This window comes from Mixophyes fleayi, chromosome 1 (genome assembly GCF_038048845.1).
Source record: "Mixophyes fleayi isolate aMixFle1 chromosome 1, aMixFle1.hap1, whole genome shotgun sequence".
Taxonomy (NCBI): domain Eukaryota; kingdom Metazoa; phylum Chordata; class Amphibia; order Anura; family Limnodynastidae; genus Mixophyes; species Mixophyes fleayi.
This window is the reverse complement of record NC_134402.1, coordinates 369,821,427-369,842,270: the sequence shown is the minus strand read 5'-3', so window position 1 is coordinate 369,842,270 and position 20,844 is coordinate 369,821,427. Positions and strand designations below refer to the sequence as shown.

At 39.2% G+C, this 20,844-nt stretch overlaps 1 protein-coding gene across 1 annotated transcript in view; it reads left to right on the top strand.

The window, feature by feature from the left end:
* The window catches only part of CCDC192 (coiled-coil domain containing 192), a 116,250-nt gene that overhangs the window by 73,913 nt on the left and 21,493 nt on the right, over window positions 1-20,844 (top strand). The window contains exon 6 of the mRNA XM_075192967.1: window positions 13,892-14,024. Coding sequence (XP_075049068.1) covers window positions 13,892-14,024 — 133 coding nt within the window. The remainder of the gene's footprint in view (window positions 1-13,891; window positions 14,025-20,844) is intronic.

The window sequence follows — 20,844 nt, the reverse complement described above, 5'->3', positions numbered from 1 at the left end:
CCCCTTATATCTTTAACCCCCTCTCCATTCACACTCCTGCCTGCTCCCTGCGCTCGGCCAACGACCGCCGCCTCTCCTCCACCCTTATCACCTCTTCCCACTCCAGAATCCAAGACTTTTCCCGTGCAGCCCCCTTCTCTGGAACGACCTCCCTCGTTCCATCCGTCTCTCTCCTACTCTGTGCTCCTTCAAACGTGCACTCAGAACTCACCTCTTCCTCAAAGCATACCAACCATCTACTTAACCCCAATCTCTCTCCCTTTGCTCGTCCTCCCTTCTCTCCTCTTGCCTCAACTGGCTCCTCTTGTGCCTGGTCTGTTTACCCTCCCTTAGGATGTAAGCTCGTATGAGCAGGACCCCCTCCCCTCCTGTCTCCATACTTGTTCTTCCGCTCCGTCTTTACTGCATATGACTAGCCCAAGTTTCTGAAGTATTGGTACTTTTTGTTCATTGTTCTGTATGGTTTCACCCTGTTTAGTCTACTGTTAGTACTGTGTGCGGCGCTGCGGATACCTTGTGGCGCCTAACAAATAAATTATAATAATAGTAATAATAATAATAGCGAATCTGTAAGTCTATTCTTATCGCTGCCAAACAGTATATCTAGGCAGCTGAGTATCACTTATCACTTAGCTGGCAAGATGAAATCTTCTTGGTAAATAGAGGAGATAGGAAGTTTTATTTTGCTGTGATAAGCTGTGATAGAACACCAGCCTAATAACAATGTAATAATAAATTGACCTGGCACTTGGAGCTTTCGCAGTGATCTGTAGGGGGAAGGGGGGAGTGCAGACATTCCCAATTCCAACCCAATATTTCAGTTGGTACCTTGGTAAAAGATAAAATGAGCTTGACATGTTTTATATGTTATGGATCTGGGGAGAAGCTGAAACTGTCTATTGTAAAATATTTGGAAGATAAGGCTTTCTGCATATATTTTGGTAGGGGCCTGTGAAGCTATTTCCACCTCCCGGGCTACCCTATCAGCTTTCAGTAGCTTCTTATGAGCATGTGCACTCCAGAAGAGGTCTTCACTCTGCTTTATGAGAGCAGGGTAGGACTTTGGAGGGAGCTGGGGCCTGGGAAGGGCATTTCCAGGAACCCTCTCATCTCTGAGCCCCTAGCCGCCGCACCCCCTGCAGGCCTTATTGTTATGCCCCTGTGTATGTCCTAAAGTAAATGTATCCTAAAAGACGCAGAAACTAGGCTCCCAGCTGGACTCCTAGCACTTAACTTGCCTCTCCCATCCGCTCCCTCCATTCTGGTTAGTGGATACTATGCAGTAATTGATGGTGAAATGTTCTTTTCTTCCTGCGATTACTGTAGCATGGTGATTGATAGTGTGAAATGCAAATGAGTAAGGACAGAGCCACTGATCCACTCAACATTTTGGTTACTTTGCTACACTAGTGAGCAACCAGTGACAGGAGCATTCGACAGAAGAGGGGCAGAGAGGGGGAACACCCCTGGGAGATGGCATAACCTGGCTGGAGTGCCACCAAGAACACATGATAATTTTACTCTGCCACTGTTCAAATGCTGTCTTATTGAGAGAAAATTCTTTACTTACATGATCTGCACTACTTGTTGTAATTTTAATGATAATCAATAACAGATAAGCAAGCATGCATATAATAGTTGTAATAGATTAAACATGTTCACTATCATTATTTATTGCTAAATAGATTAAATATGTCAACAGTTATATTAAGTCTGGGTGTTATAGGAAGCAGATAAAGAAAAAATAGCTTAGATTCAATGAAAACACACTCCGTTATTGTTAGCTCTTATCTAAGATCATTGTGTAGTATAATCTGAGTCAATGCCCTAACAATATTTTAAATAGCCGTCTAGGCCTCACAAATCAGTTACATAATAACTGTGCTCATAAAACAATTGAGTCGCAAAAGCACAGTATTGATTTATTTTAGCCAGCTAGAACAGTGTCTTTCCCATTAAACTACAGATCACACAGTAATTACACACTCATACAATTTCTTATTTCCTTACAGGCTTAGTGTAGTACACCCTTTGAGAACATTGATGATCCTGGGTATGAAATCCTACAGATATGCTACTTGAATAGATTGGGGGGAAGTAGGTAATCTGTAGTTTGGAACTCTTCAGCTATGGAATCTGCAGAGCATTGGCAACTTTTACGCACCGTGCGCCTTAGCAGTCATTGACTGCTCCGTGATTTTACGTGGTCTTCCGCTTCATGGCTGAGTTGCTTCCACTGTCTAATAATATCACTTACAGTTGACCGTGGAATATCCAGCAGACAGGGATGAAATTTCACAAACTGTTTTATTGCAAAGGTGACATCCTATCACAGTACCATGCTTGAAGTCACTGAGCTCTTCAGAACGACCCATTTTGTTTCACAAATGTTTGCAAAGGGAGACTGCAAGGCTAGGTGCTTGATTTTTTACACCTCTGGCAATGGGTCTGATTGAAACAACTCACTAATTAACAAGTGTGGCCAAATACTTTTGTCCATATAGTGTATTTACATAAAGTAGTTTGTGCACAAATTCACGTCACTTTTTGTGCTTCTGCCCTGTTTATAAACTTAGGTATCCCATTTTTGTCCTGCTTTTCCTCCCTTTTTAAATCCAAAATGTTTAACTCATAATTTACACTCTTGATTAACCCAAATTAAAAAGTTTCTTCCTGTAGCTGTTTTACCTTATTTGGGCCCATTAACCAAACTTTATTTATTTGTGTATTGTATGCACATTTCTACTAATTACATAGATACATTACAACAGAATTGATTACATCTTACATCTTCGCATTGGACGAAAAGACAAAGATACAAGAGTTATATATGTGCAACGTATATATAATGTAACCTTTTTATTACATTACATTTCTTTGCCAGCAGATGTGCCTAGGTGCATTCTGGAAAAGCTGTGGGAAGTTTAGCAAATGAATGGCAGACCTTCAAGTCTGCCCTGTCTGTTCTCCTTTTACTTAGTTTATGACTATTTAAATATCAGTTTTACAAGGCAATCATTTTGTTCATGTAATTTCACTCTGCATCATACTCAGAATATGCATCTACCTAACTACTATCTACTACTGCAAACTCTGTGCGCGTAGCTGTCAATATGGTTCTGCTGGGGTGCTTTTCTGTGAACATTTATTTATGATATCGCAATACTCTTGTTGGCTTTATATCTGTTTACTTAGTTATTATCTCTGCTAATGGCTATTGATTATAGTACTGTTTGTTGGGGACATTGTACTTTAATAACCACTTTATTGCTTTTTTGTTGTGAGCCGCTGATATTATATTGCAAATATTGTTGCCAAGTATAACACTTGACTATGTTCCCAGATCCACTTCAAGCTCAAACTTGTTTCAGAGTATTTGGTTGGCTGCTTAAAGTTAGTAGGTGTATATGTGTTTAAGTAATAAAGGTTGTAGATTGCTCATTAATTATAGACAGGCATCATGTAATAGGCTTAGAGTTAATTCTTACTTGAAGAGGTGGTGCTTTTATTTTCATATGTGACATGCACATGAAAGAATAGTGTTTTACAAATAAGATGGGTTTTAATACATTCTTTGTGTTTTCTAGGACTCCAGTGTAGTCAGTAGATGAATTAATGTGTATTCCTTGTTAGTTGGACGTTCCATGTTATGACCTTGTGGCTGATTGTAGAAGGGAGAATGATACAATGACCATTAACTGCTCTTGAAGTTAAAGCAGTGAGCAGGCTGTTGGCTGTATTGCTGTATTGCCACAGTGTTATAGAAAGAATTTATGAAGGGTCAATAAGCAATGTTCGGTCATCTTTGTGAAAAATAGGCCACTCTGCCGTATAAATGCCACTGGCCTAATAAATCTCTTCCTTGTTTTGTTATTGTGTCCTAAGCATGGGGTTGAGAACCACTGATCTTATTACTTGCTTGGTTCTCACTGACCTTAAATAGCTCTTTATGTGGGCTCATGTTCTGGTAAATGAAAATAAATGTGTTGGTCAAAACCGAGTGTTTTACTGCTTTTGCTACTTATTGGCATCAACCTTTTAAACTTATTGCCTTTGCATTGTCTAATTAGACACTCATATAGCATTTTAATGTCTTTATGCTAAGAGATGCCTTTCTAAAATATGACTCATGGAGAACTGACTCCAGTCTTAAATAATTGAGCATGGATGTTGCTCTGTGGTTTAGTGACAGTGACATACAGCGAAAGTCTTTTACTATATATTATGTCTGTAAATGATTCTACACTTGTGCTCTACCCGAATAACTATCCATTTTAGGTAGCATATGTGGTCATTTGTTTCAGAAAACACTTGTTAATTCAATGCTTTTTTTAGAGAATAGACAAATTTATAACTAATTTACATAAATGAGCACAGAAAAAATGTTTTAACTCTCATGTTAGTAATCTCTAACAAACACCCAGCAGAAAACTATACAATTGGAACGATTATGGTCTGAGAAGACTTGGTAGCTGTATGCACTCTGGCAGCAAATCTTTTGTTCTCTACCAACTTTTATAAATAGAAATATATAGCATGTATTAGAGGGCATACAATGTACAGAAATCTTCAAATAATTTGATTGCTTTGTTTATTAATTCATTCCTTGTTGTACCTGAGCCTTCCTAATTTCATGTCTCTTGCTGTGTTACTGACTGTATGTGTCCCTGGTGAGATGTGACTGCTCCATCTTATTACTGTACTTTAATCTGCACATTGCTGTTGGTCACATGGTCAGTGCTTCCTTGTATAAAATCTGCACATACACCAATAGGATATTATAATTTTATATAAAAAAAATCCTTAATAAAAATAATCAAAGAAATAATTGTGTTACTTCGATTCCCTGTGTTGTTCTGTAGAACAAGGCGGGGTGCTCATCCTTATCGTTATCACAGTAATTTTATCAAAGACTTTTGCTTGTGGCTCGCAGAGCCGCGTACAAACATCTGCTTTACAATTACTGTACTAACTGTAATAATGCACAGCTATTACTGTAGTAATGATAATGATACGCTGCCTGCATTGTTCTAAAGAACAACCTGGGGAATTGAATCTGCCCCATTGAGTCTATGCCAATGAGTACATTAAAATGACTGCACCTTGTACAAGGCACATGACATCTAAAAACAAATATATTGAGCATTAGGAAAGTAGCATTTTCTCCATGAAAAAAATGTCAGTTACACTTCTTGCATGTCACCATGCTTTGTCCAGGTGTAAATTTACACTCTTTAGCTGGATTTGTTCCTATCACTATATCAGGACCAATGTGGTCAAATATATGCTCACTACTTGTGTGAAAATACGGGAAAATTTTGTAATTACAGTATTAAAACCCATAACACAAAACAAGCTGATTGATTTGCTACATTGAATATAGTCACATTAATCTCATAAAGAAAAGACACATTGTAATAAACAGAAAATTAAGGTATTTTAAATGCCGGCTCTTTGGCTGTTTCAGTATTTTTTAGTTAGGTAATTTAGAGCTGTCACTGTGCAGTTATATAAGGCCATTAGTTCTTATTCTGAGTGCTTTTTGCAGGTACATAATTAAGCTTTGTACTACTACTTTTCGGCTATACATGTACCTTTCCCTCATGATGGAATATTATAATATATAGTTTGACTATAGTCTTAAGGAGTTGTCTCCAAAATACATTTATTTATTAATTAAACCCCTTTATTTATAATTAAGTATTAGTATCCCAGACATTGAGCCCCAAACTGTTCAGAAGATATTCACCTCTGACACCTCTATAATGGCTTATTCACCTTGTTTTGCAAGAGAATATCAGAGTTGCTTAAAAACATAAGGGTTTGTCATATATGAAGTTGAGTGGACTCATCAATTGGGGCTTTCAACACATGACAGTCCCTTATGTGTTAGAAGTTATGTATGCCAACATCTACCAACCAACAATAGCAGGAAAATTAGCTGCTGAGGTGTCACTTTTGCGTCTTCTAAATTACAAAAGCCTGTTTGCTTATACATGGTGGTGTTCTTATTAAATAACGTATGTTGGTGGACATTTCCTGCATGTCACACATGCACACATGACAACTGGTTCCCAGGTGACTATTTAGTTGCAGTGACAAGAAGTGATTTAGTGTTGCAGTGAATTGTGCCTTTTATATTCCTTCCCTGCATCCCAAGTATCCATGATGTTGGATCACAACATATTTTGATTCTGATATTGTTTGTCACTTCAAATGCTTGAATTAAAATCAAATCTGACTTTTTTTGCAGTACTGTTATGATTTCTGGGCCAGTTCTGTTGGGTTCACAGTTTGAAGTTTGAATTTGCAGTTTGATCGTGTTCACAACTGAAACAAATGGCATTAAAATAAACTGAAATGTTGTCTATTCAAGCTAAAATGCCAAGTTCAAGTTCAAAGTTTGAGTTTGCAGTTTGCATGATAAACCATTAAAAATGAATGTAAGCCATTTAAGCATAGACCTGCTCAAACATGGATGAACCTGTTCTTCTTGCTGAATTTTAGCTCACTTATTTTCGTCTGTCTAAAGTTCAAGAATTTGCTATTTTAGCCACTTTGAGCGTCTCTATTTGTCACTGGTGCATATTTTTCCACTTTTCTTATTCTTCAAATGATTTGCTTTCTCTTTCTGACACTATTTCTCTTGCTTGTAAAAGAGTAATAGAATTACTCTGTGTTTTCTGTTTGTGTCCTATAAAAGACAACTGGATTGACTTTGTTTTGTGACCCAGGTATAATTTTATCCAGCAGTTCCGCTTCAAACATGAATGATATAATGTTTATTGTGTTGAAAGAACTTTATAAATGCAGTATTTATTAAACCTATATTATCTCTGGATGATTTCTATTTAGTTTGGCTAGTTTTGCAGTGATTTGCTGTAGCCAAATAACCATTGCTAATTGTGCCCATGAGATCATAAAGTTCTACATAGTCAATTGGAGCCAACCCCCGAACAAATGAAGCACAGTATTTAGCACAATGCATTTTCTTATTATAGTGAGTACTTGTTGGCAGTCCTTACCAAATACAGAATTGTACATTAGTCTACAGTACACTATGTATATTGTGTGATTACCAGTTTGGGTGTATCGGCTGTTCAGGTGACCAAAAAAAATTGAGCACTTAAGCCATCTTCCAGCTTTGTGTCTTCCTGCAGTTATTTGCAATGATAAGCACACAATGGTGTGAATTGTGTGATGTGGCATAATGCAATAATGCCCATATTTATGTACACATGCAAAAAGGAGATTTAATTTTGCAGAAAAAGATAGTCTAATGAACTTAAAGTGGTGGAATGTATGTACTTTCAGAAGTGATCCTTGTTTAAGTCTCTAAAATGTTTTTCGTTTTACCCGCACAAACAGCCAGCGTTTTGCAGTGCGTAACTACCAGTGGGTAAAGCTGCTGTGGGGCTCACAGTTGAAAGAGGGGGGGGGGGGCACCTATCCCTATCAAATTCCCATATGTATATATGATTTTTTCACCGTTGGGCTGTACAAGGAGGCACTTACACAATTTTGTCATGGGGTCAAATGTCATATTCAGAAAAGAGAATAATTTTCTGATAGTATTATAAATCATAAAGCAAACCTATAAATTTTCCATATGAAATGTAATGAAATACAAACACCTCCACATCTGTCATTTGCCGATTTATAAATCCAATGGGACTCTGGTAGTTGTCCATATAGAAATGACAAATTAGTAACCCGTGACTTGAAATAATACAGCCGTGACGCGAATGAATGAAGTACTATGAGCTGGACGAGTCAATGTGCAAGCAGCCAATCAGAATTGGCTAGATAGTTCTGCTGGTGTCATCATCATGTATCTATACAGCAAGCCTCCAGTACCTACACAAAAAATATGCATCCTAATGAGTCTATATGGGGATGGCTCCAAGTCTTATTAGGTCGCATCTCCAAGGGACATGCTATTTTGACATTTTGGTATGCAAAAATTAATATACATCCACCTGTAAATGAGGCTCAGAGTAGGTAGGGCTCCCAAATTTGAGCGCTAGTGGTTATAGAAAAGACTCACTTGCAATGCAGTAGATTTTCTATTTGACTGAAGTTCATTGTTTGGATAATAGGCGTCATTTAAATTAGTGTTCCATGTGTCAAGTTGGTGATAGTCATATTTCCGACGGTAGAAATACCGATGGAAATATGACTGACTTGAAAATCCTGACAGACAAAATCCCATCATGTACATTTCCAACAGTCAGAATGACGGCATTTTAACGAGAATGTGAGCAGGTTCGGTGGCCGGCAGCAGTAAATAGTGATAAAAATAAAAGAAAGGGAAAAAAAAGTGTACCCTTCTCCCTAGTCATATTAACTCTAATGCTGCCAGCCTAGGGCTGATCGGAGAAAAATTGGGGGAAGAGGGATAAACAGCGTGGGGTCTTCCCTGATTCTCATCCAACGAGCACTAGGCTTAGTCAGCCAGGCTGGTGGCCCCATGGCAGTTGAACCCACAGCAGGGTGCCCCCCGCCATGATGCTAACCAGCCTCAAGTTGGTCAGTAAGGAGCTAGATTTCCTAGGCAGTTGGGGTCCACAAAAAAAGTGTGGGCCCCCTCCTTAGGGGTACCCAGCCCCATGCTGACAGCACTAGGTTTCTTTTCTCACCTATGGGTGGTGGGAGTAGGGTAATAAATGTGTAAAATAAACAAATAAATAAAAATGAATTAAACACTAAAAGTTTTCCCTAGATGCCGCAACTGTTTCTGAACATCAACCCGCCGCATAATGATTTTCTAATTGCCAGCAGGTCTATTTATAGCTTGGAGCTTGCATCTCTGACAGCGTGGAAAAGTGTCAATGATGTTGGCATTCCCACGCTTTCTCATTCTATCAGAGATGCAAGCCCCAGGTTATAAGTAGACCTGTCGGTTATCGGAGTTTCATTATGTGGCGGGTTACTTCTGTGTTCAGAAACAGTTGCCGTGTCTCGGGAAGACTTTTATTTTTTTTTGCCAATATCACTGAATTTGGATTAAAAGCATACAAGTCTGGATCCTACATAAGAAGGAAGTTGGTAAGTATGAATGTATTTATTTTATTTTTTTAATAAGATATGGTGGTTTTAACAGAGGAGGTGTCTTTTATTTACATTTTACATTGGGGTGCTACAGGACACAGCGGGCCCTGGGTGTCAGAGTTTGCTGGCACATTTGGTTTCCCAGATGCCAGCATGCCCTGACAGCCATGGGCATGCTGGTGCTTGTAGTAGTACAAGCACCAGCATGCCCAGACTGTTTATGGCAGCCTGGGCTTGCTGGGACCTGTAGTTCATCTATGTAAAATAGTGTTTAAATCATTTTTTTATACACATTTATTACCCCATACCCGCCGTCTAGGGGTGTGGGAAGAGCCCAAGTGCTGCCAGCATGGGCCTGGGTACCATTAGATAGGGGGTCTGCATTTTTTTTTTGTGGACCACAACTCCTTAGGGAATCCAGACCCTTGCTGAGCAGCCTGGGGCTCATTGTCATCATGGCAGGGGGACCCCCTGCTGTGGGTTCTCCTGCGATGGTGCCACCAGCCCTACTGGCAAAGCCTAGGACTGGTTGGAGGAAAATAGGGAGGACCCCATGCTGTTTGTCCCAAAGATTTTTCACCGCTCAGCTCTAAACAGGCAGCATTACGGTTTATATTTAATAATTTCTGTGGGAAGAGCCCAGGTGCTGTCAGCATGGGTACCCCACATTTTTTTTTGCTGACCCCAACTCCCAAGGGAATCCAGCATGGGGCTGAGTGGCATCATGGTTGGGGGATACCCTGCTGCAGGTTCCCCTGCTATATTGGCACCACATCAGGCTGGCTAAGCCTAGGCCTGGCTGGATGAGAGTGCAGGACACCCCAAGCTGTTTGTCTCCCCCCCCAATTTTGCTCCGACCAGCCCTAGACTGGCAGCGCTAGGGTTAATATGACTGGGGAGGGGAAGGGGGTATGCTTTCTTTAATTTTTATTTTATTTTTATTACTATTTACTACTGGCGGACCTGTTCGCATTGCCGTTTTAATGCCGGTATGTGACTGTCTGCATTTTCACTGTCGGCAATCACAATGTCTGTATTTTATCAGTGTCAGTGAAATTTTTTACGTCAAATATATTTATTCAGATTTTTAAACATTACACTAAAGGGATTAGAATATGTCTGTGGGTTGTTTTTGCAGAAATGGAGCTCCATTATGTACTCTAGATGATGGGATAGGGAAATGTTCTCTTGTTATATAGGTAGGGAAATTATCCCAATATTCTGCAAATTATCATGAGAATAAGTAGAGGACACACTGTGAACGATGGGTTACCAAGTGGTGTAAATGTATAGTTGATATCTCTCTTACATCACTAACTATACTGGTTAATGAAATCATAGATTAATATGCATGGCCATTAACAACTGTACTTGCAATCTAACACTTTGCTAGAATATGCCAGACCTACTACCTGTAATTCTTGATTGCACCACATATAATAGATAAAGCCTTGGCATTTATGTACATATTAAACGTCATGAAGTACATTATAACCATTCTGCCTTGCAAATGTAAATTGTACTTCAGGTGATTGTACTTAACTATCTTAAAGTGGGTTCCCCCTTTGGTACAACCCTTCCTCTGTAATAGGTACCTGTGACAGGATGGACCACCTATGCCACCCTGTCTGTTGTTGCTGGGAACCGGCTGGGCTTACTTTGCTACCGTTCCCTTTCTTTATCAATAATGCGCCCTCTAACCGCAGTAGGACGGGCTTAAGCTGCTGCCACCACTGGACTCCTTCACAGCATCCAGAACCACGTTCCTTCTGGGTAACTGTCGCTACTAGTGTACCCCCTTGCTGGTGCACCTGGACTGGTACCCCTGACCTTTTTCTATAGATCAGGGTTGCTGTGGATGGGTTCCCCCTGGCCTATCACACTGGCCAGAGCTGCTGGGTAACGGGCAGAGCGGTGGTACTGGAAAGCTGGGTCCAAACCTCAGAACAGCCGGAAATGGATTAGATTTGGGTCTAATCTGTAGGTCACAGGAAATTACAGCAGGGAAAAAGTTGTCAAGCAGGTCTTGAAGCAAGTGATGTTTATTCGTTCAAGTGCCCTGATGAGGACAGTTCACACTGGTTGAATGTACCAGTGATCAGAAAGTCAGATGTACCAATAATGATACATTTCAGTACAAACCAGTGCTGTTTTATTCAGTTTTGGGCACAGCCTAGCAGGGGGTAAGCCAGCCCCCTGAACTCTTTGCTTGCCCCAAGAAGTCTGAGTTATTTTTAGTATCAGGATGCAATATGTTTCCCCAAACATGGATTTAAATGCAATACTTAACAAAATTTACACTTATCTGCTATATCCCAAAACCTTCTGTGTGCATTATTCGGACAGGATCTGAGATGCATGATACAAGCCACACAGACAGAGAGGCAGCGCCCCCCCCCCCCCTGCTGTGTATACAGGCTGAACAAATGTGTTGGCCACTGAGATGAAAAGGTCTAATTAACATGAGGGACTTTCTTTAGAAAAGTTATACAAATCCAATCATGCCATCCTGCCTCAGAAATGAAGGCATTTTCTATACAAAGTGCCACGCGATATAATAAAATAAGTACATTTCCAATACACAGTATCAAGAATCAGTACATTTGAAACAATATAAATTGACACACTGTGCTAATAATTTAAATGTATTATTGCAATTATTGCAATAAGTTATTTAGAGGTGATCCAGCCACAGTACCCCTCTATGTACAGTGTGGGAGTTGAACTTTCTGAGTGCTCTCCACTGTCAGAGAAGAGAGCCTTCTACTGCACAGCTTTAAACGAGGTAGCCAGTTAAAACCTGCTACACCAGGAGGTTTGTAGGGAACATGGTCAATGATTTGACAGAGCTGTTGCCGATGCAACCAATTTACTTAAAGTGGTACCCTTGAATAATATTCCAAACAATTGCTTTGTGATATTTCAGTAATGTGTACATTGGACATGTAACCTTGGTGTATAGATCATACTTGCACATTATTGCACTTAACAATTACTACAAAGAACCATTATTATTCATTGTTCTTGTAATGTGTAGAAGACATTGTTACATTGCAATAGTTCCTCAAGTATTATGTGATAAAGGCAAAACAAAATGTGACGGGTATAATTTAAGTAAAGATTAATTTGAGGAGGATACTATTTTTTTATTGGCACAGTACAGTTTATTCTCTGTTATAGCCTCTTCCAGTTGGATGGTTTCTGTTACATACATGAGTTGATGGAAACTGCTGCAGGGCACACTCAATTTAACTAGATGCTAGGACACTGAAAGACATTTTCCACTAACTGCATTATCAATCCCTGTGCCAAAATATATTAGGCTGTATTTGCACTTTGTTGTGGGGTGGGATGGGATTAGCAATAAGAGACCTTTCTTGGGGATTGATAGAGAACATGAAAGTGATATTATGTTTTTCAGATTATGCGTGTAAAGTGACGCCATAATCATAAATTGCTTTACAGATTTCTCTGGATTATAAAGTTGGAGATATATTGTCATGGAGCTAAACTATGTAGATGGAGCACATTTTACAGAGACAAATGGTGTCAAAGGTTTAATTACCATAGTAGTAAGGGTTGAAGCTGCTACAGGGCCCACATCCATAGTGAAAGCCCCTTGCGTATGTGTGTTTTTTCACCCTCTGCGGTACTTGGGTGCCCTTAGGCCAGTGATGGCTAAACTGTGACACTCCAGGTGTTGTGAAACTACAAGCCCCAGCATGCTTTGCCAGTAGATAACTAGCTGATAGCTGGCAGAGCATGCTGGGACTTGTAGTTTCACAACACCTGGAGTGTCACAGGTTAGCCATCACTGCCTTAGGCAATGGTGCTACGAGCCCACAAATATTCTAGTTATGTCCCTTAATGGCGTGATAGAGGACCAGTAATACAACGGATTGTCCCACCAACTACCACTCCAATAGAATTGGGAGACGGGGTTATTGCAACATAATCTGGCACGCCCACCGCACTTTAGGAGTCACCAGAGAACACAATTTGTCTCAGTAACATGTACCCAATCTGTCTAGTTTATTATGCAGGAGTGTGAGTCAGGATGTAAAGACAATGTAATACAAATCAATCTATATGCTGCAGTGAGATTACATACTACTATGTGAATAAACTATTCTCGGTTATCTATATGTTTAGTCATACTTGCCAACTCTCCCGGAATGTCCGGGAGACTCCCGCATTTTGTGAGAGTCTCCCGGACTCCCGGGCGAGTGTGGCAATCTCCCGAATTCTGCCCACTTCACTAGGAAGTGCCCCACTTCCTAGTGAAGTGGGCAGAATTAGATCCCAAACGCCGCGATTCCCGGTGAATCGCGGCGTTTGGCCCCGCCCCCGCTGTCAAATGACGCAATTTGCGTCATGACGTCACAGGGGGCGGGGCCGAAATGACGCGATTTCGGCCACCCCGCCCCTTCACGCCCCCCTCCACTGGCTGGCTCCCGGAAGGGAGCTGAAGAAAGTAGGTAAGTATGTGTTTAGTTCTATCTCTCTTTGATGAGAACAACTTTACAATATATATAAAAATGATGCATAGGAAAAAAGTATCATTAGCCATTGCAGCCAATCGTACATTCGCTTTTATTTTGTAAGCAGCAAACAATGACATAATCAGATTGGCTGCTACTTTTCACTGTTCACCTTTTTTAATAAACATGGTCTCACAACGGTAGCTTTGTCACCAAACAGACTTGTGTAACACCAGACAAATTAGGGAAGCTAGTGGTAAAAGGTGAAAAAAAAGTATGTTTATAATTCCTTTAATCACTATATTCTCATATATTTATTGATTTATATTTGAAATCATCTCTCATTTTTATTGTTTAAGAAATTGAAGCAAGGAAGAAATGAAAAGACAGCAAGGAGGAAATTGTCAGATGCAGTCCAGGCTGCATCCATTACTGTTGTGGAGTCTGAAGACAAAATAAAATGTCTTGATGGAGCCAGCCAAACCTCTGGAGGTAAGTAACCATGGTAACCGAATGAACATCTGAACTTGGCCTATGTGGATTTAGTTGCTATTATCACTAATTTGGTATCCATAGAGAGTTAACTCTAGCTTAACATTTCCAAGCATATAGAACTGTAAATAAACATGAGCACTGAAAGCATTGAGCCTCATTTACCAAGTGCAAAACCACCATGGTGCAACGCCAAATCCTCTCTGGTGGTGCTGTGCATTTAGCAATTCCCCAAAGCACATGGAGTTGCGGATCTAGGTGGTGGAGGACTTGTGGGAATAAATGAGAGAGAGGGGTGAAGAGGAGAGGGTACATTTTAGGACATTCTTTGCTTGACTTGATTATTTGCATTAGTTTTGCACTAGTGGGCTTATTTAATTTAACTCATAAAGGAGGCGAAACTGAGCAGTGTTTCAGGATCAAAATGGAAACATTTTATTTAATGAAAGGGGTGATCCTAAGTGGTTTCCACAGTGTAGATCTTATTGCCTCAAATCTTTGAGCACTTCCAATTTGCAGAGGTATCTCCCAATAAGTGTATTTTTGATCAGTTTGATCAATCTGATCTCAGGGGACAAATAACACATTCCAGATTTTTCTTTGTCATTATTTATTCAGCAATAAATAATCCAACATGGAGAAGCCATGTGTGAAAAAGTAAGAAAAATGACATTATTCAGCAGCTTGTAGAACCACTGTTTGCAGCAATAACTTAAAGTAATTGTTTTCTTATGAGTTTATCAGTGTCTTACATTGCATTTGAAGAATTTTGGCCCACAGCTCCTTACAAAACTACAACACAACTTTGTAAAGGTCCCATCACAGCATCTCGTTAGGGTTGAAGTCTGGGCTTGGCCATTCTAAACTATATATTTCTAAAAATGTATACTTTTGTGAGAGATTTTTAAATTGGTAAAAAGCCGCTTTGCTTTAAGAACTTGTGTTTTTGAAGCAAATCTGTCACCAGGAAATTCTGGGTTGTTGGGAGGGGGGGGGGGGGTTGTTTTTTGGTCTTTTTTAAAAAATGCAATGATTTAAAGTTTATTAATTCTGATAAAACTATTAAATATGTTCCTATAAAGAACTAGAACTGTTTACTTTTATGACCAGGAAATTGGACAATTTGGGCAATTTTTTTAAAAAAATTAGTGTACAACACAAACTAAGTTACAATAAATGCACAGTTAATATTCTGCCAAGAGATTTACAGTAAAGCAAAATGCACTTTAAAATTAATAGTGACCTCTGCACTTTAATATTGGTTATTTTGCTGCTATGTATTAGGAGATTGCAAACATTAAAATAATAAAGAACGGTGCAGAAGATGCAGTATTATGTGTTATGTATATGGCTTTGAATTAAAGTTATACTTTTAGTGCATTTTTCTTTAATATATACTTTTATGAATAATGGAAATATACTATTGACAGCGAGGACTTATTGTGGCTTAACTGGTAAAAAGACAAATATATCAAATACATCTGCTTTGTAAACCAGAAGGATTGTTGTCTTACATGAGTCTCTGGGGTATAAATAGCTCATCGGACTCTGCACTCAAGAGCAGACAATGGAAATGATTATATATATAGAATTTAATGATGAGCCATCCTGGGAGTACCATGATGTAATATACCGTGTATGAGTAACCTATACTGCTAGGAAATGAAGTACCACAAGGAACAATGTTATATTTAATACATTTTTGTTTATTGATTGCATATTTAAATTGTTTGTAGTACAGGGCTTCCTCTTTGTAACTCCTACTCAAAATATAACACTGGCTTTATTACATGGTTGTGTTATAAAGGGAGTGACATATAATAGAATGAATATATTCTAAGAGAATATTCCCGATGGTAAGCATGGTCTTATAGATAAGGTAGTATAAATAACGAACACTCTACAATATTGAAAACTATTTTTTACTTTTTATTGTTGAATAATTTAACTTTTTATTAAAATAAAAATATTCCAGTGGTCTTTTCAACCTTCTTGCTGAATGTACCACCAGCTGTTATTGTGCATTATGACAGGGTATTGCTTCTATTCCTTCATGGGCATTGTTTTGAGAGCAGCACTGTATAGTAGTAGTGACACATGTATGCAGTAAATATAAAAATATGTGTTTGCTAGACTGATGAAATGGCAAATGGTGTGTGTATTACTCTCCATCTGTAAATAGAGAATCGCTCAGAGATACCAGAAGAGTTTCTTTCAGATTTTGAATGTGTGTAATTGCAGTGGCATAACAAGATGAACATTTGCAAAGGATTCAAACAATAGTACATATTTAATAACAATTATTAATTTCATCATCATCTATTTATATAGCACCACTAATACCGCAGTGCTGTACAGAAAACTCACTCACATCAGTCCCTACCCATTGGAGCTTGCAGTCTAAATTCCCTAATATACACACACACACTGAGAGAGACTAAGGTCAATATAATAACTTAACCTATGTTTTTGGAGTGTAGGAGGAAATTGGAGCACACGGAGGAAACCCACACAAACACGGGGAGAACATACAAACTCCACACAGATAAGGCCATGTTTGGGAATTGAACTCACGATCCCAGTGTTGTGAGGCTGAATTGCTAACCACTAAGCCACCATGCTGCCCATAATTTGTAAATCTTTGGGCAATGGATGGATAAGATAGGTAACATAGATAAGATTAGATAGAATGGATTGGATAGATAAATAGATAGAATGAATATATAGACTGGATTGGATGGATAGATAGGTAGGTAGGTAGATAGATAGATAAGATGGTTTGAATAGATAGATTGACCCAAAGACAGAAACGCAATTCATCCCCCACAGATCACAGGTTTGTTTTACGTGCCTTTACTCTAATTAGTTCCTTTTAGTTTCTGTTTGTTATTTAGTAAAAATTTTATATAAAGCAGTTTATATATTTTAGAGTACTAGTATTTAAACTGTAACCTAAAACATAGCCTCCATATCTCCTGTTTACAGCCACATTTGCTAAGACAGTTCCTTAATTAGCCAGTTGGAACCTAGAGTCCAGAGAGATGTGATGCCAGCTTTTGCAAAAAGGAAAGATTAACCATGTCCCCTGTGTGAGGCTTGTTGATAGTTGCCTGTGTGGACTTGTTTTTTTTTTGGTCATATAGTCTTTGCAGTGCTACCTTACTTGTATAGATGCTTGAAGCATTAGTTAATTTGGATTATTCTGTTAATATGTGCGTGTTCGTTATATAATTGTTTAGCCATATTCTGAAAGCTGCACAGACAGTGTTTATTTTTAGCCTTTACACGTGTAATTTACTGCTATTCAATTTTTTATTCATTGTATTCAGCCCCATTTAGTATCTACAGATGTGTAAATCAGTCCTGTTGGGTACAGAGCATACTGTACTGTGTACTGTGTATTGCACAATCAAAACTGAAAGTTTGGAGACATCTTTACTAAATTCAAAGTAAACCAGCGTTATTGATATGACAGAATATAGTTCATTGCAGTTTTAAGTATATCCTCCAATAGTCCCGATTTTGGTGGGACAGTCCTGATTTCCGTGGCTTACTTTTTTTACAGGTAGGTGTGACAGGATGGACCGCCTATACCACCCTGTCTGTTGTTGCTAAGAATCAGCTGGGCTTACTTTGTCACTGTTCCCTTCCTTTATCCCAAATGCGCCCTCTAGCCGCAGTAGGAGAGACTTAAACTGCTGCCACCACTGGACTCCTTAATGGCATCCAGAACTGCGTTCCTTCTGGGTAACTGTCGCTGCTAGTGTACCCTGTTGCTGGTGTATCTGGGCTGGTACCCCTGACCTCTTACTATTGATCAGGATTTCTGTGGATGGATCCCCCCTGGCCTATCACACTTGCCAGAGCTGCTGGGTAACGGGCAGCGAGGTGGTACTGGAAAGGTTGGTCCAAACCTCAGTACAGCCAGAAACGGATTAGAGGTGGGTCTAATCTGTAGGTCACAGGAATTTCAGCATGGAAGAAGTTGTCAAGCAGGTCTTTGAAGCAAGTGATGTTTATTTGCTCAAGTGCCGTGCCGTGATAAGGACAGTCCCACTGGTTTAAGGTACCAGTGATCAAGAGGTCAGAAGAAACAAGAATGATAAATTTCAGTACAAACCAGTGCAGTTTTATACAGTTTTGGACACAGCCTTGCAGGGGGTAAGCCAGCCCCCTGAGGTCTGAGTTATTTTTAGTATAGGGATGCAATGTGTTTCCCCAAACATGCAATTTATACTTAACAAAATTTGCAGTAATCTGTGATATCCTAAATCACATTGATCAGAGATTTCCTTGCACTTTAACCAGGATACAGGTAACGGCTCCCTGCTGGGCCTTCAGGCCAGAGCAGGCATTTGACACTTAACATCAAAAGACTTAATTAGCGTTTCCTGCTATCAGCAAAACAGTCTCCCTCCCCACATATGCCTAATTGGAGATTTCCTCTAGCAAAGTTACAAAACCCAAAACAAGACATTTCCTATACCAAAATACACACAATATCAAAAATAACTATATATAATTATATATAATAAACGCCCTGTGCTATTTCCTTTAAATACATTTATACCATAAGTTATTTATAACTGATCCAGCCACAGTAGGGTAAAGTTATTTTTGTTTATTTGTACCCTCTAACAGTGTAGGTATATGTATGCAGAGTGTTTAGATCCACATACATTTCCCAACTCCAATACTCTATGGAGTTGAAAAATGGACACAAATGGAGATAGACATGTAATAAATGGGGATAGGCACGTAATGAAGAAATAAAAGACAGTAATTAAAGTTCAGTTTACAGGTGATTGATTCACCATAAGGCACATTTATATTTTTAATGTTTACCAAGCTTCCTGCCGCTAAAAAGAACAGTGTTCTCCCCAGAACCTATTTCCTGGATGCTCCACATGGATGTTTTTTTACTTGCCAGCCGGCTCTTGGAGCCTAATAGATGTGAGCACTACAGCCAGCAGTGTGTTTTACACCACTGACCACCAGTCTGGCCAGTCCTGGCAGATGTGGGCAATAACCTCCAACATTTTTCAGTATTTTTACAAATCATTACAACTGCCCCCACCCGGATGCTTCTTAATGCCACCTGGCTGATAACATTTTCTGGGTAGAACACTGAAGAATGTATACCAGAAGGTACAATTGAACAGCATTTTTGTTGAATTGGCATGTACACAATTTATTATGTGTATAAATATTTTTCTTTTATTCAGCCTTCTTGAAACAATAAGGCAACAGAAGATAGGCTACTGTTTAGTGAGAATATGCAAAATAAGCAATGCCTAGATCAGGGGTGTCCAACCTTTTAGCTTCCCTGGGCCACATTGGAAGACGACGAGTTGATTTGGGCCGCATATAAAATACACTAACCCTAACGATAGCTGATCATCGAAAAAACCATAGAAAACATAGTTAACATATTAAACTTACTTGGAAATGAAGTTAGTAAGAGTTAGGAAACATGTTGCAGTAGTCCCATTACCAGCTACAATTTAACTTACCTGCATCTGTCCCTTAGTGTGGTTCGGGGAATTAAATACCAAAAACTTTTTTTTCCTCTCTTTCTGCACCCATGAATCATTTTTTTTATTGACCAGTTTGAAATGGTCACCGATATAGGTAGCATCAGGAGGACTAATAGAAATCTACAGAGATTTAAAGATAGGGTGGCGGGAAAAATGGCTCATGGAGCAGCCTCCGATGAGGGTAACAGTGGGTGATATTTTCACCCTACTCAGCATTGCACATTTAAAATGGTTTAAAATATTAAAAATACAATCATCTCTTAATATTTATATTAGATACATACAGAGAACACAGCTAGTTCATAATTGCATGGTGCAGAAAGTCCAAATTCAGAGTAACAACAATAAGATACTGGATAATCTTTACTGCTGATAGTTCGCGTGGGTGACTCCTCTGTGCTGCGCTACGCAATGGATGTCGGGTGTGATGACGTCACCCCCGACATTCACTGCGAGCGCCACACGGAGGAGGAGACCAGGAAGGGGAGCCGGAGTGCCAGCTGACGTGACCGCAAGGTAAGTATTTCCTTTTTTTTTTTTTTTTTTCTTTTTGCAGGATTCTTTTTTCCAGTGCTGCCCCCTTGCAACAACCAAAACTCCTGCTGGGCCACATTTAAAGGCGTGCTGGGCCGCAGGCGGCCCGCGGGCCGCGGGTTGGACAACCACGGCCTAGATGCTTTACACACTCTGCAAAGTACATTCCGATACAAAATCCCACATTCTCAAAACACTGTTTCACCCTTTGGATTCAATGGGCTGCAATGTTGACTGGGATTTTTTATAATGAAAAATATATTTTGTCACTTACAAAAGCTGCAAAGGCTCTGTCCGTCTTATCGCCTGTAAGTTCACGTGAACCAAGATCACTTCGTAGTTAGATAGTCTTAAGAGGTCATGCGGAAAGTGGGTGCCCTCTCTGTAATTGCCGAAACATTGTTTTGTGATGTAGCTAATATTTCACATAATCTAATAGAAGATAAACTAATCTGCAGCGAGTGTGCACATGCTTTTATTAAGTTTAGACCACTATAGACAACAGTCTTTTCTTGTCTAAGAATAAATATGTACGAAGAGAAATAATGTGACCTAGTTGATAATTGAATGTGTGAGAATTAAGAGGTTAACATACAAATGTGTGTACAGAGGAGTGATTGTTTGAAAAATATAAACTTATACTCCTGAGAAACACACTTTGCATATTTTACTGATCATAATGATGTAATGTTTATGAAGTGTAAAGCAAGATCAAAAAAGCAAAAGCCATATTTTATATCAAAATAATG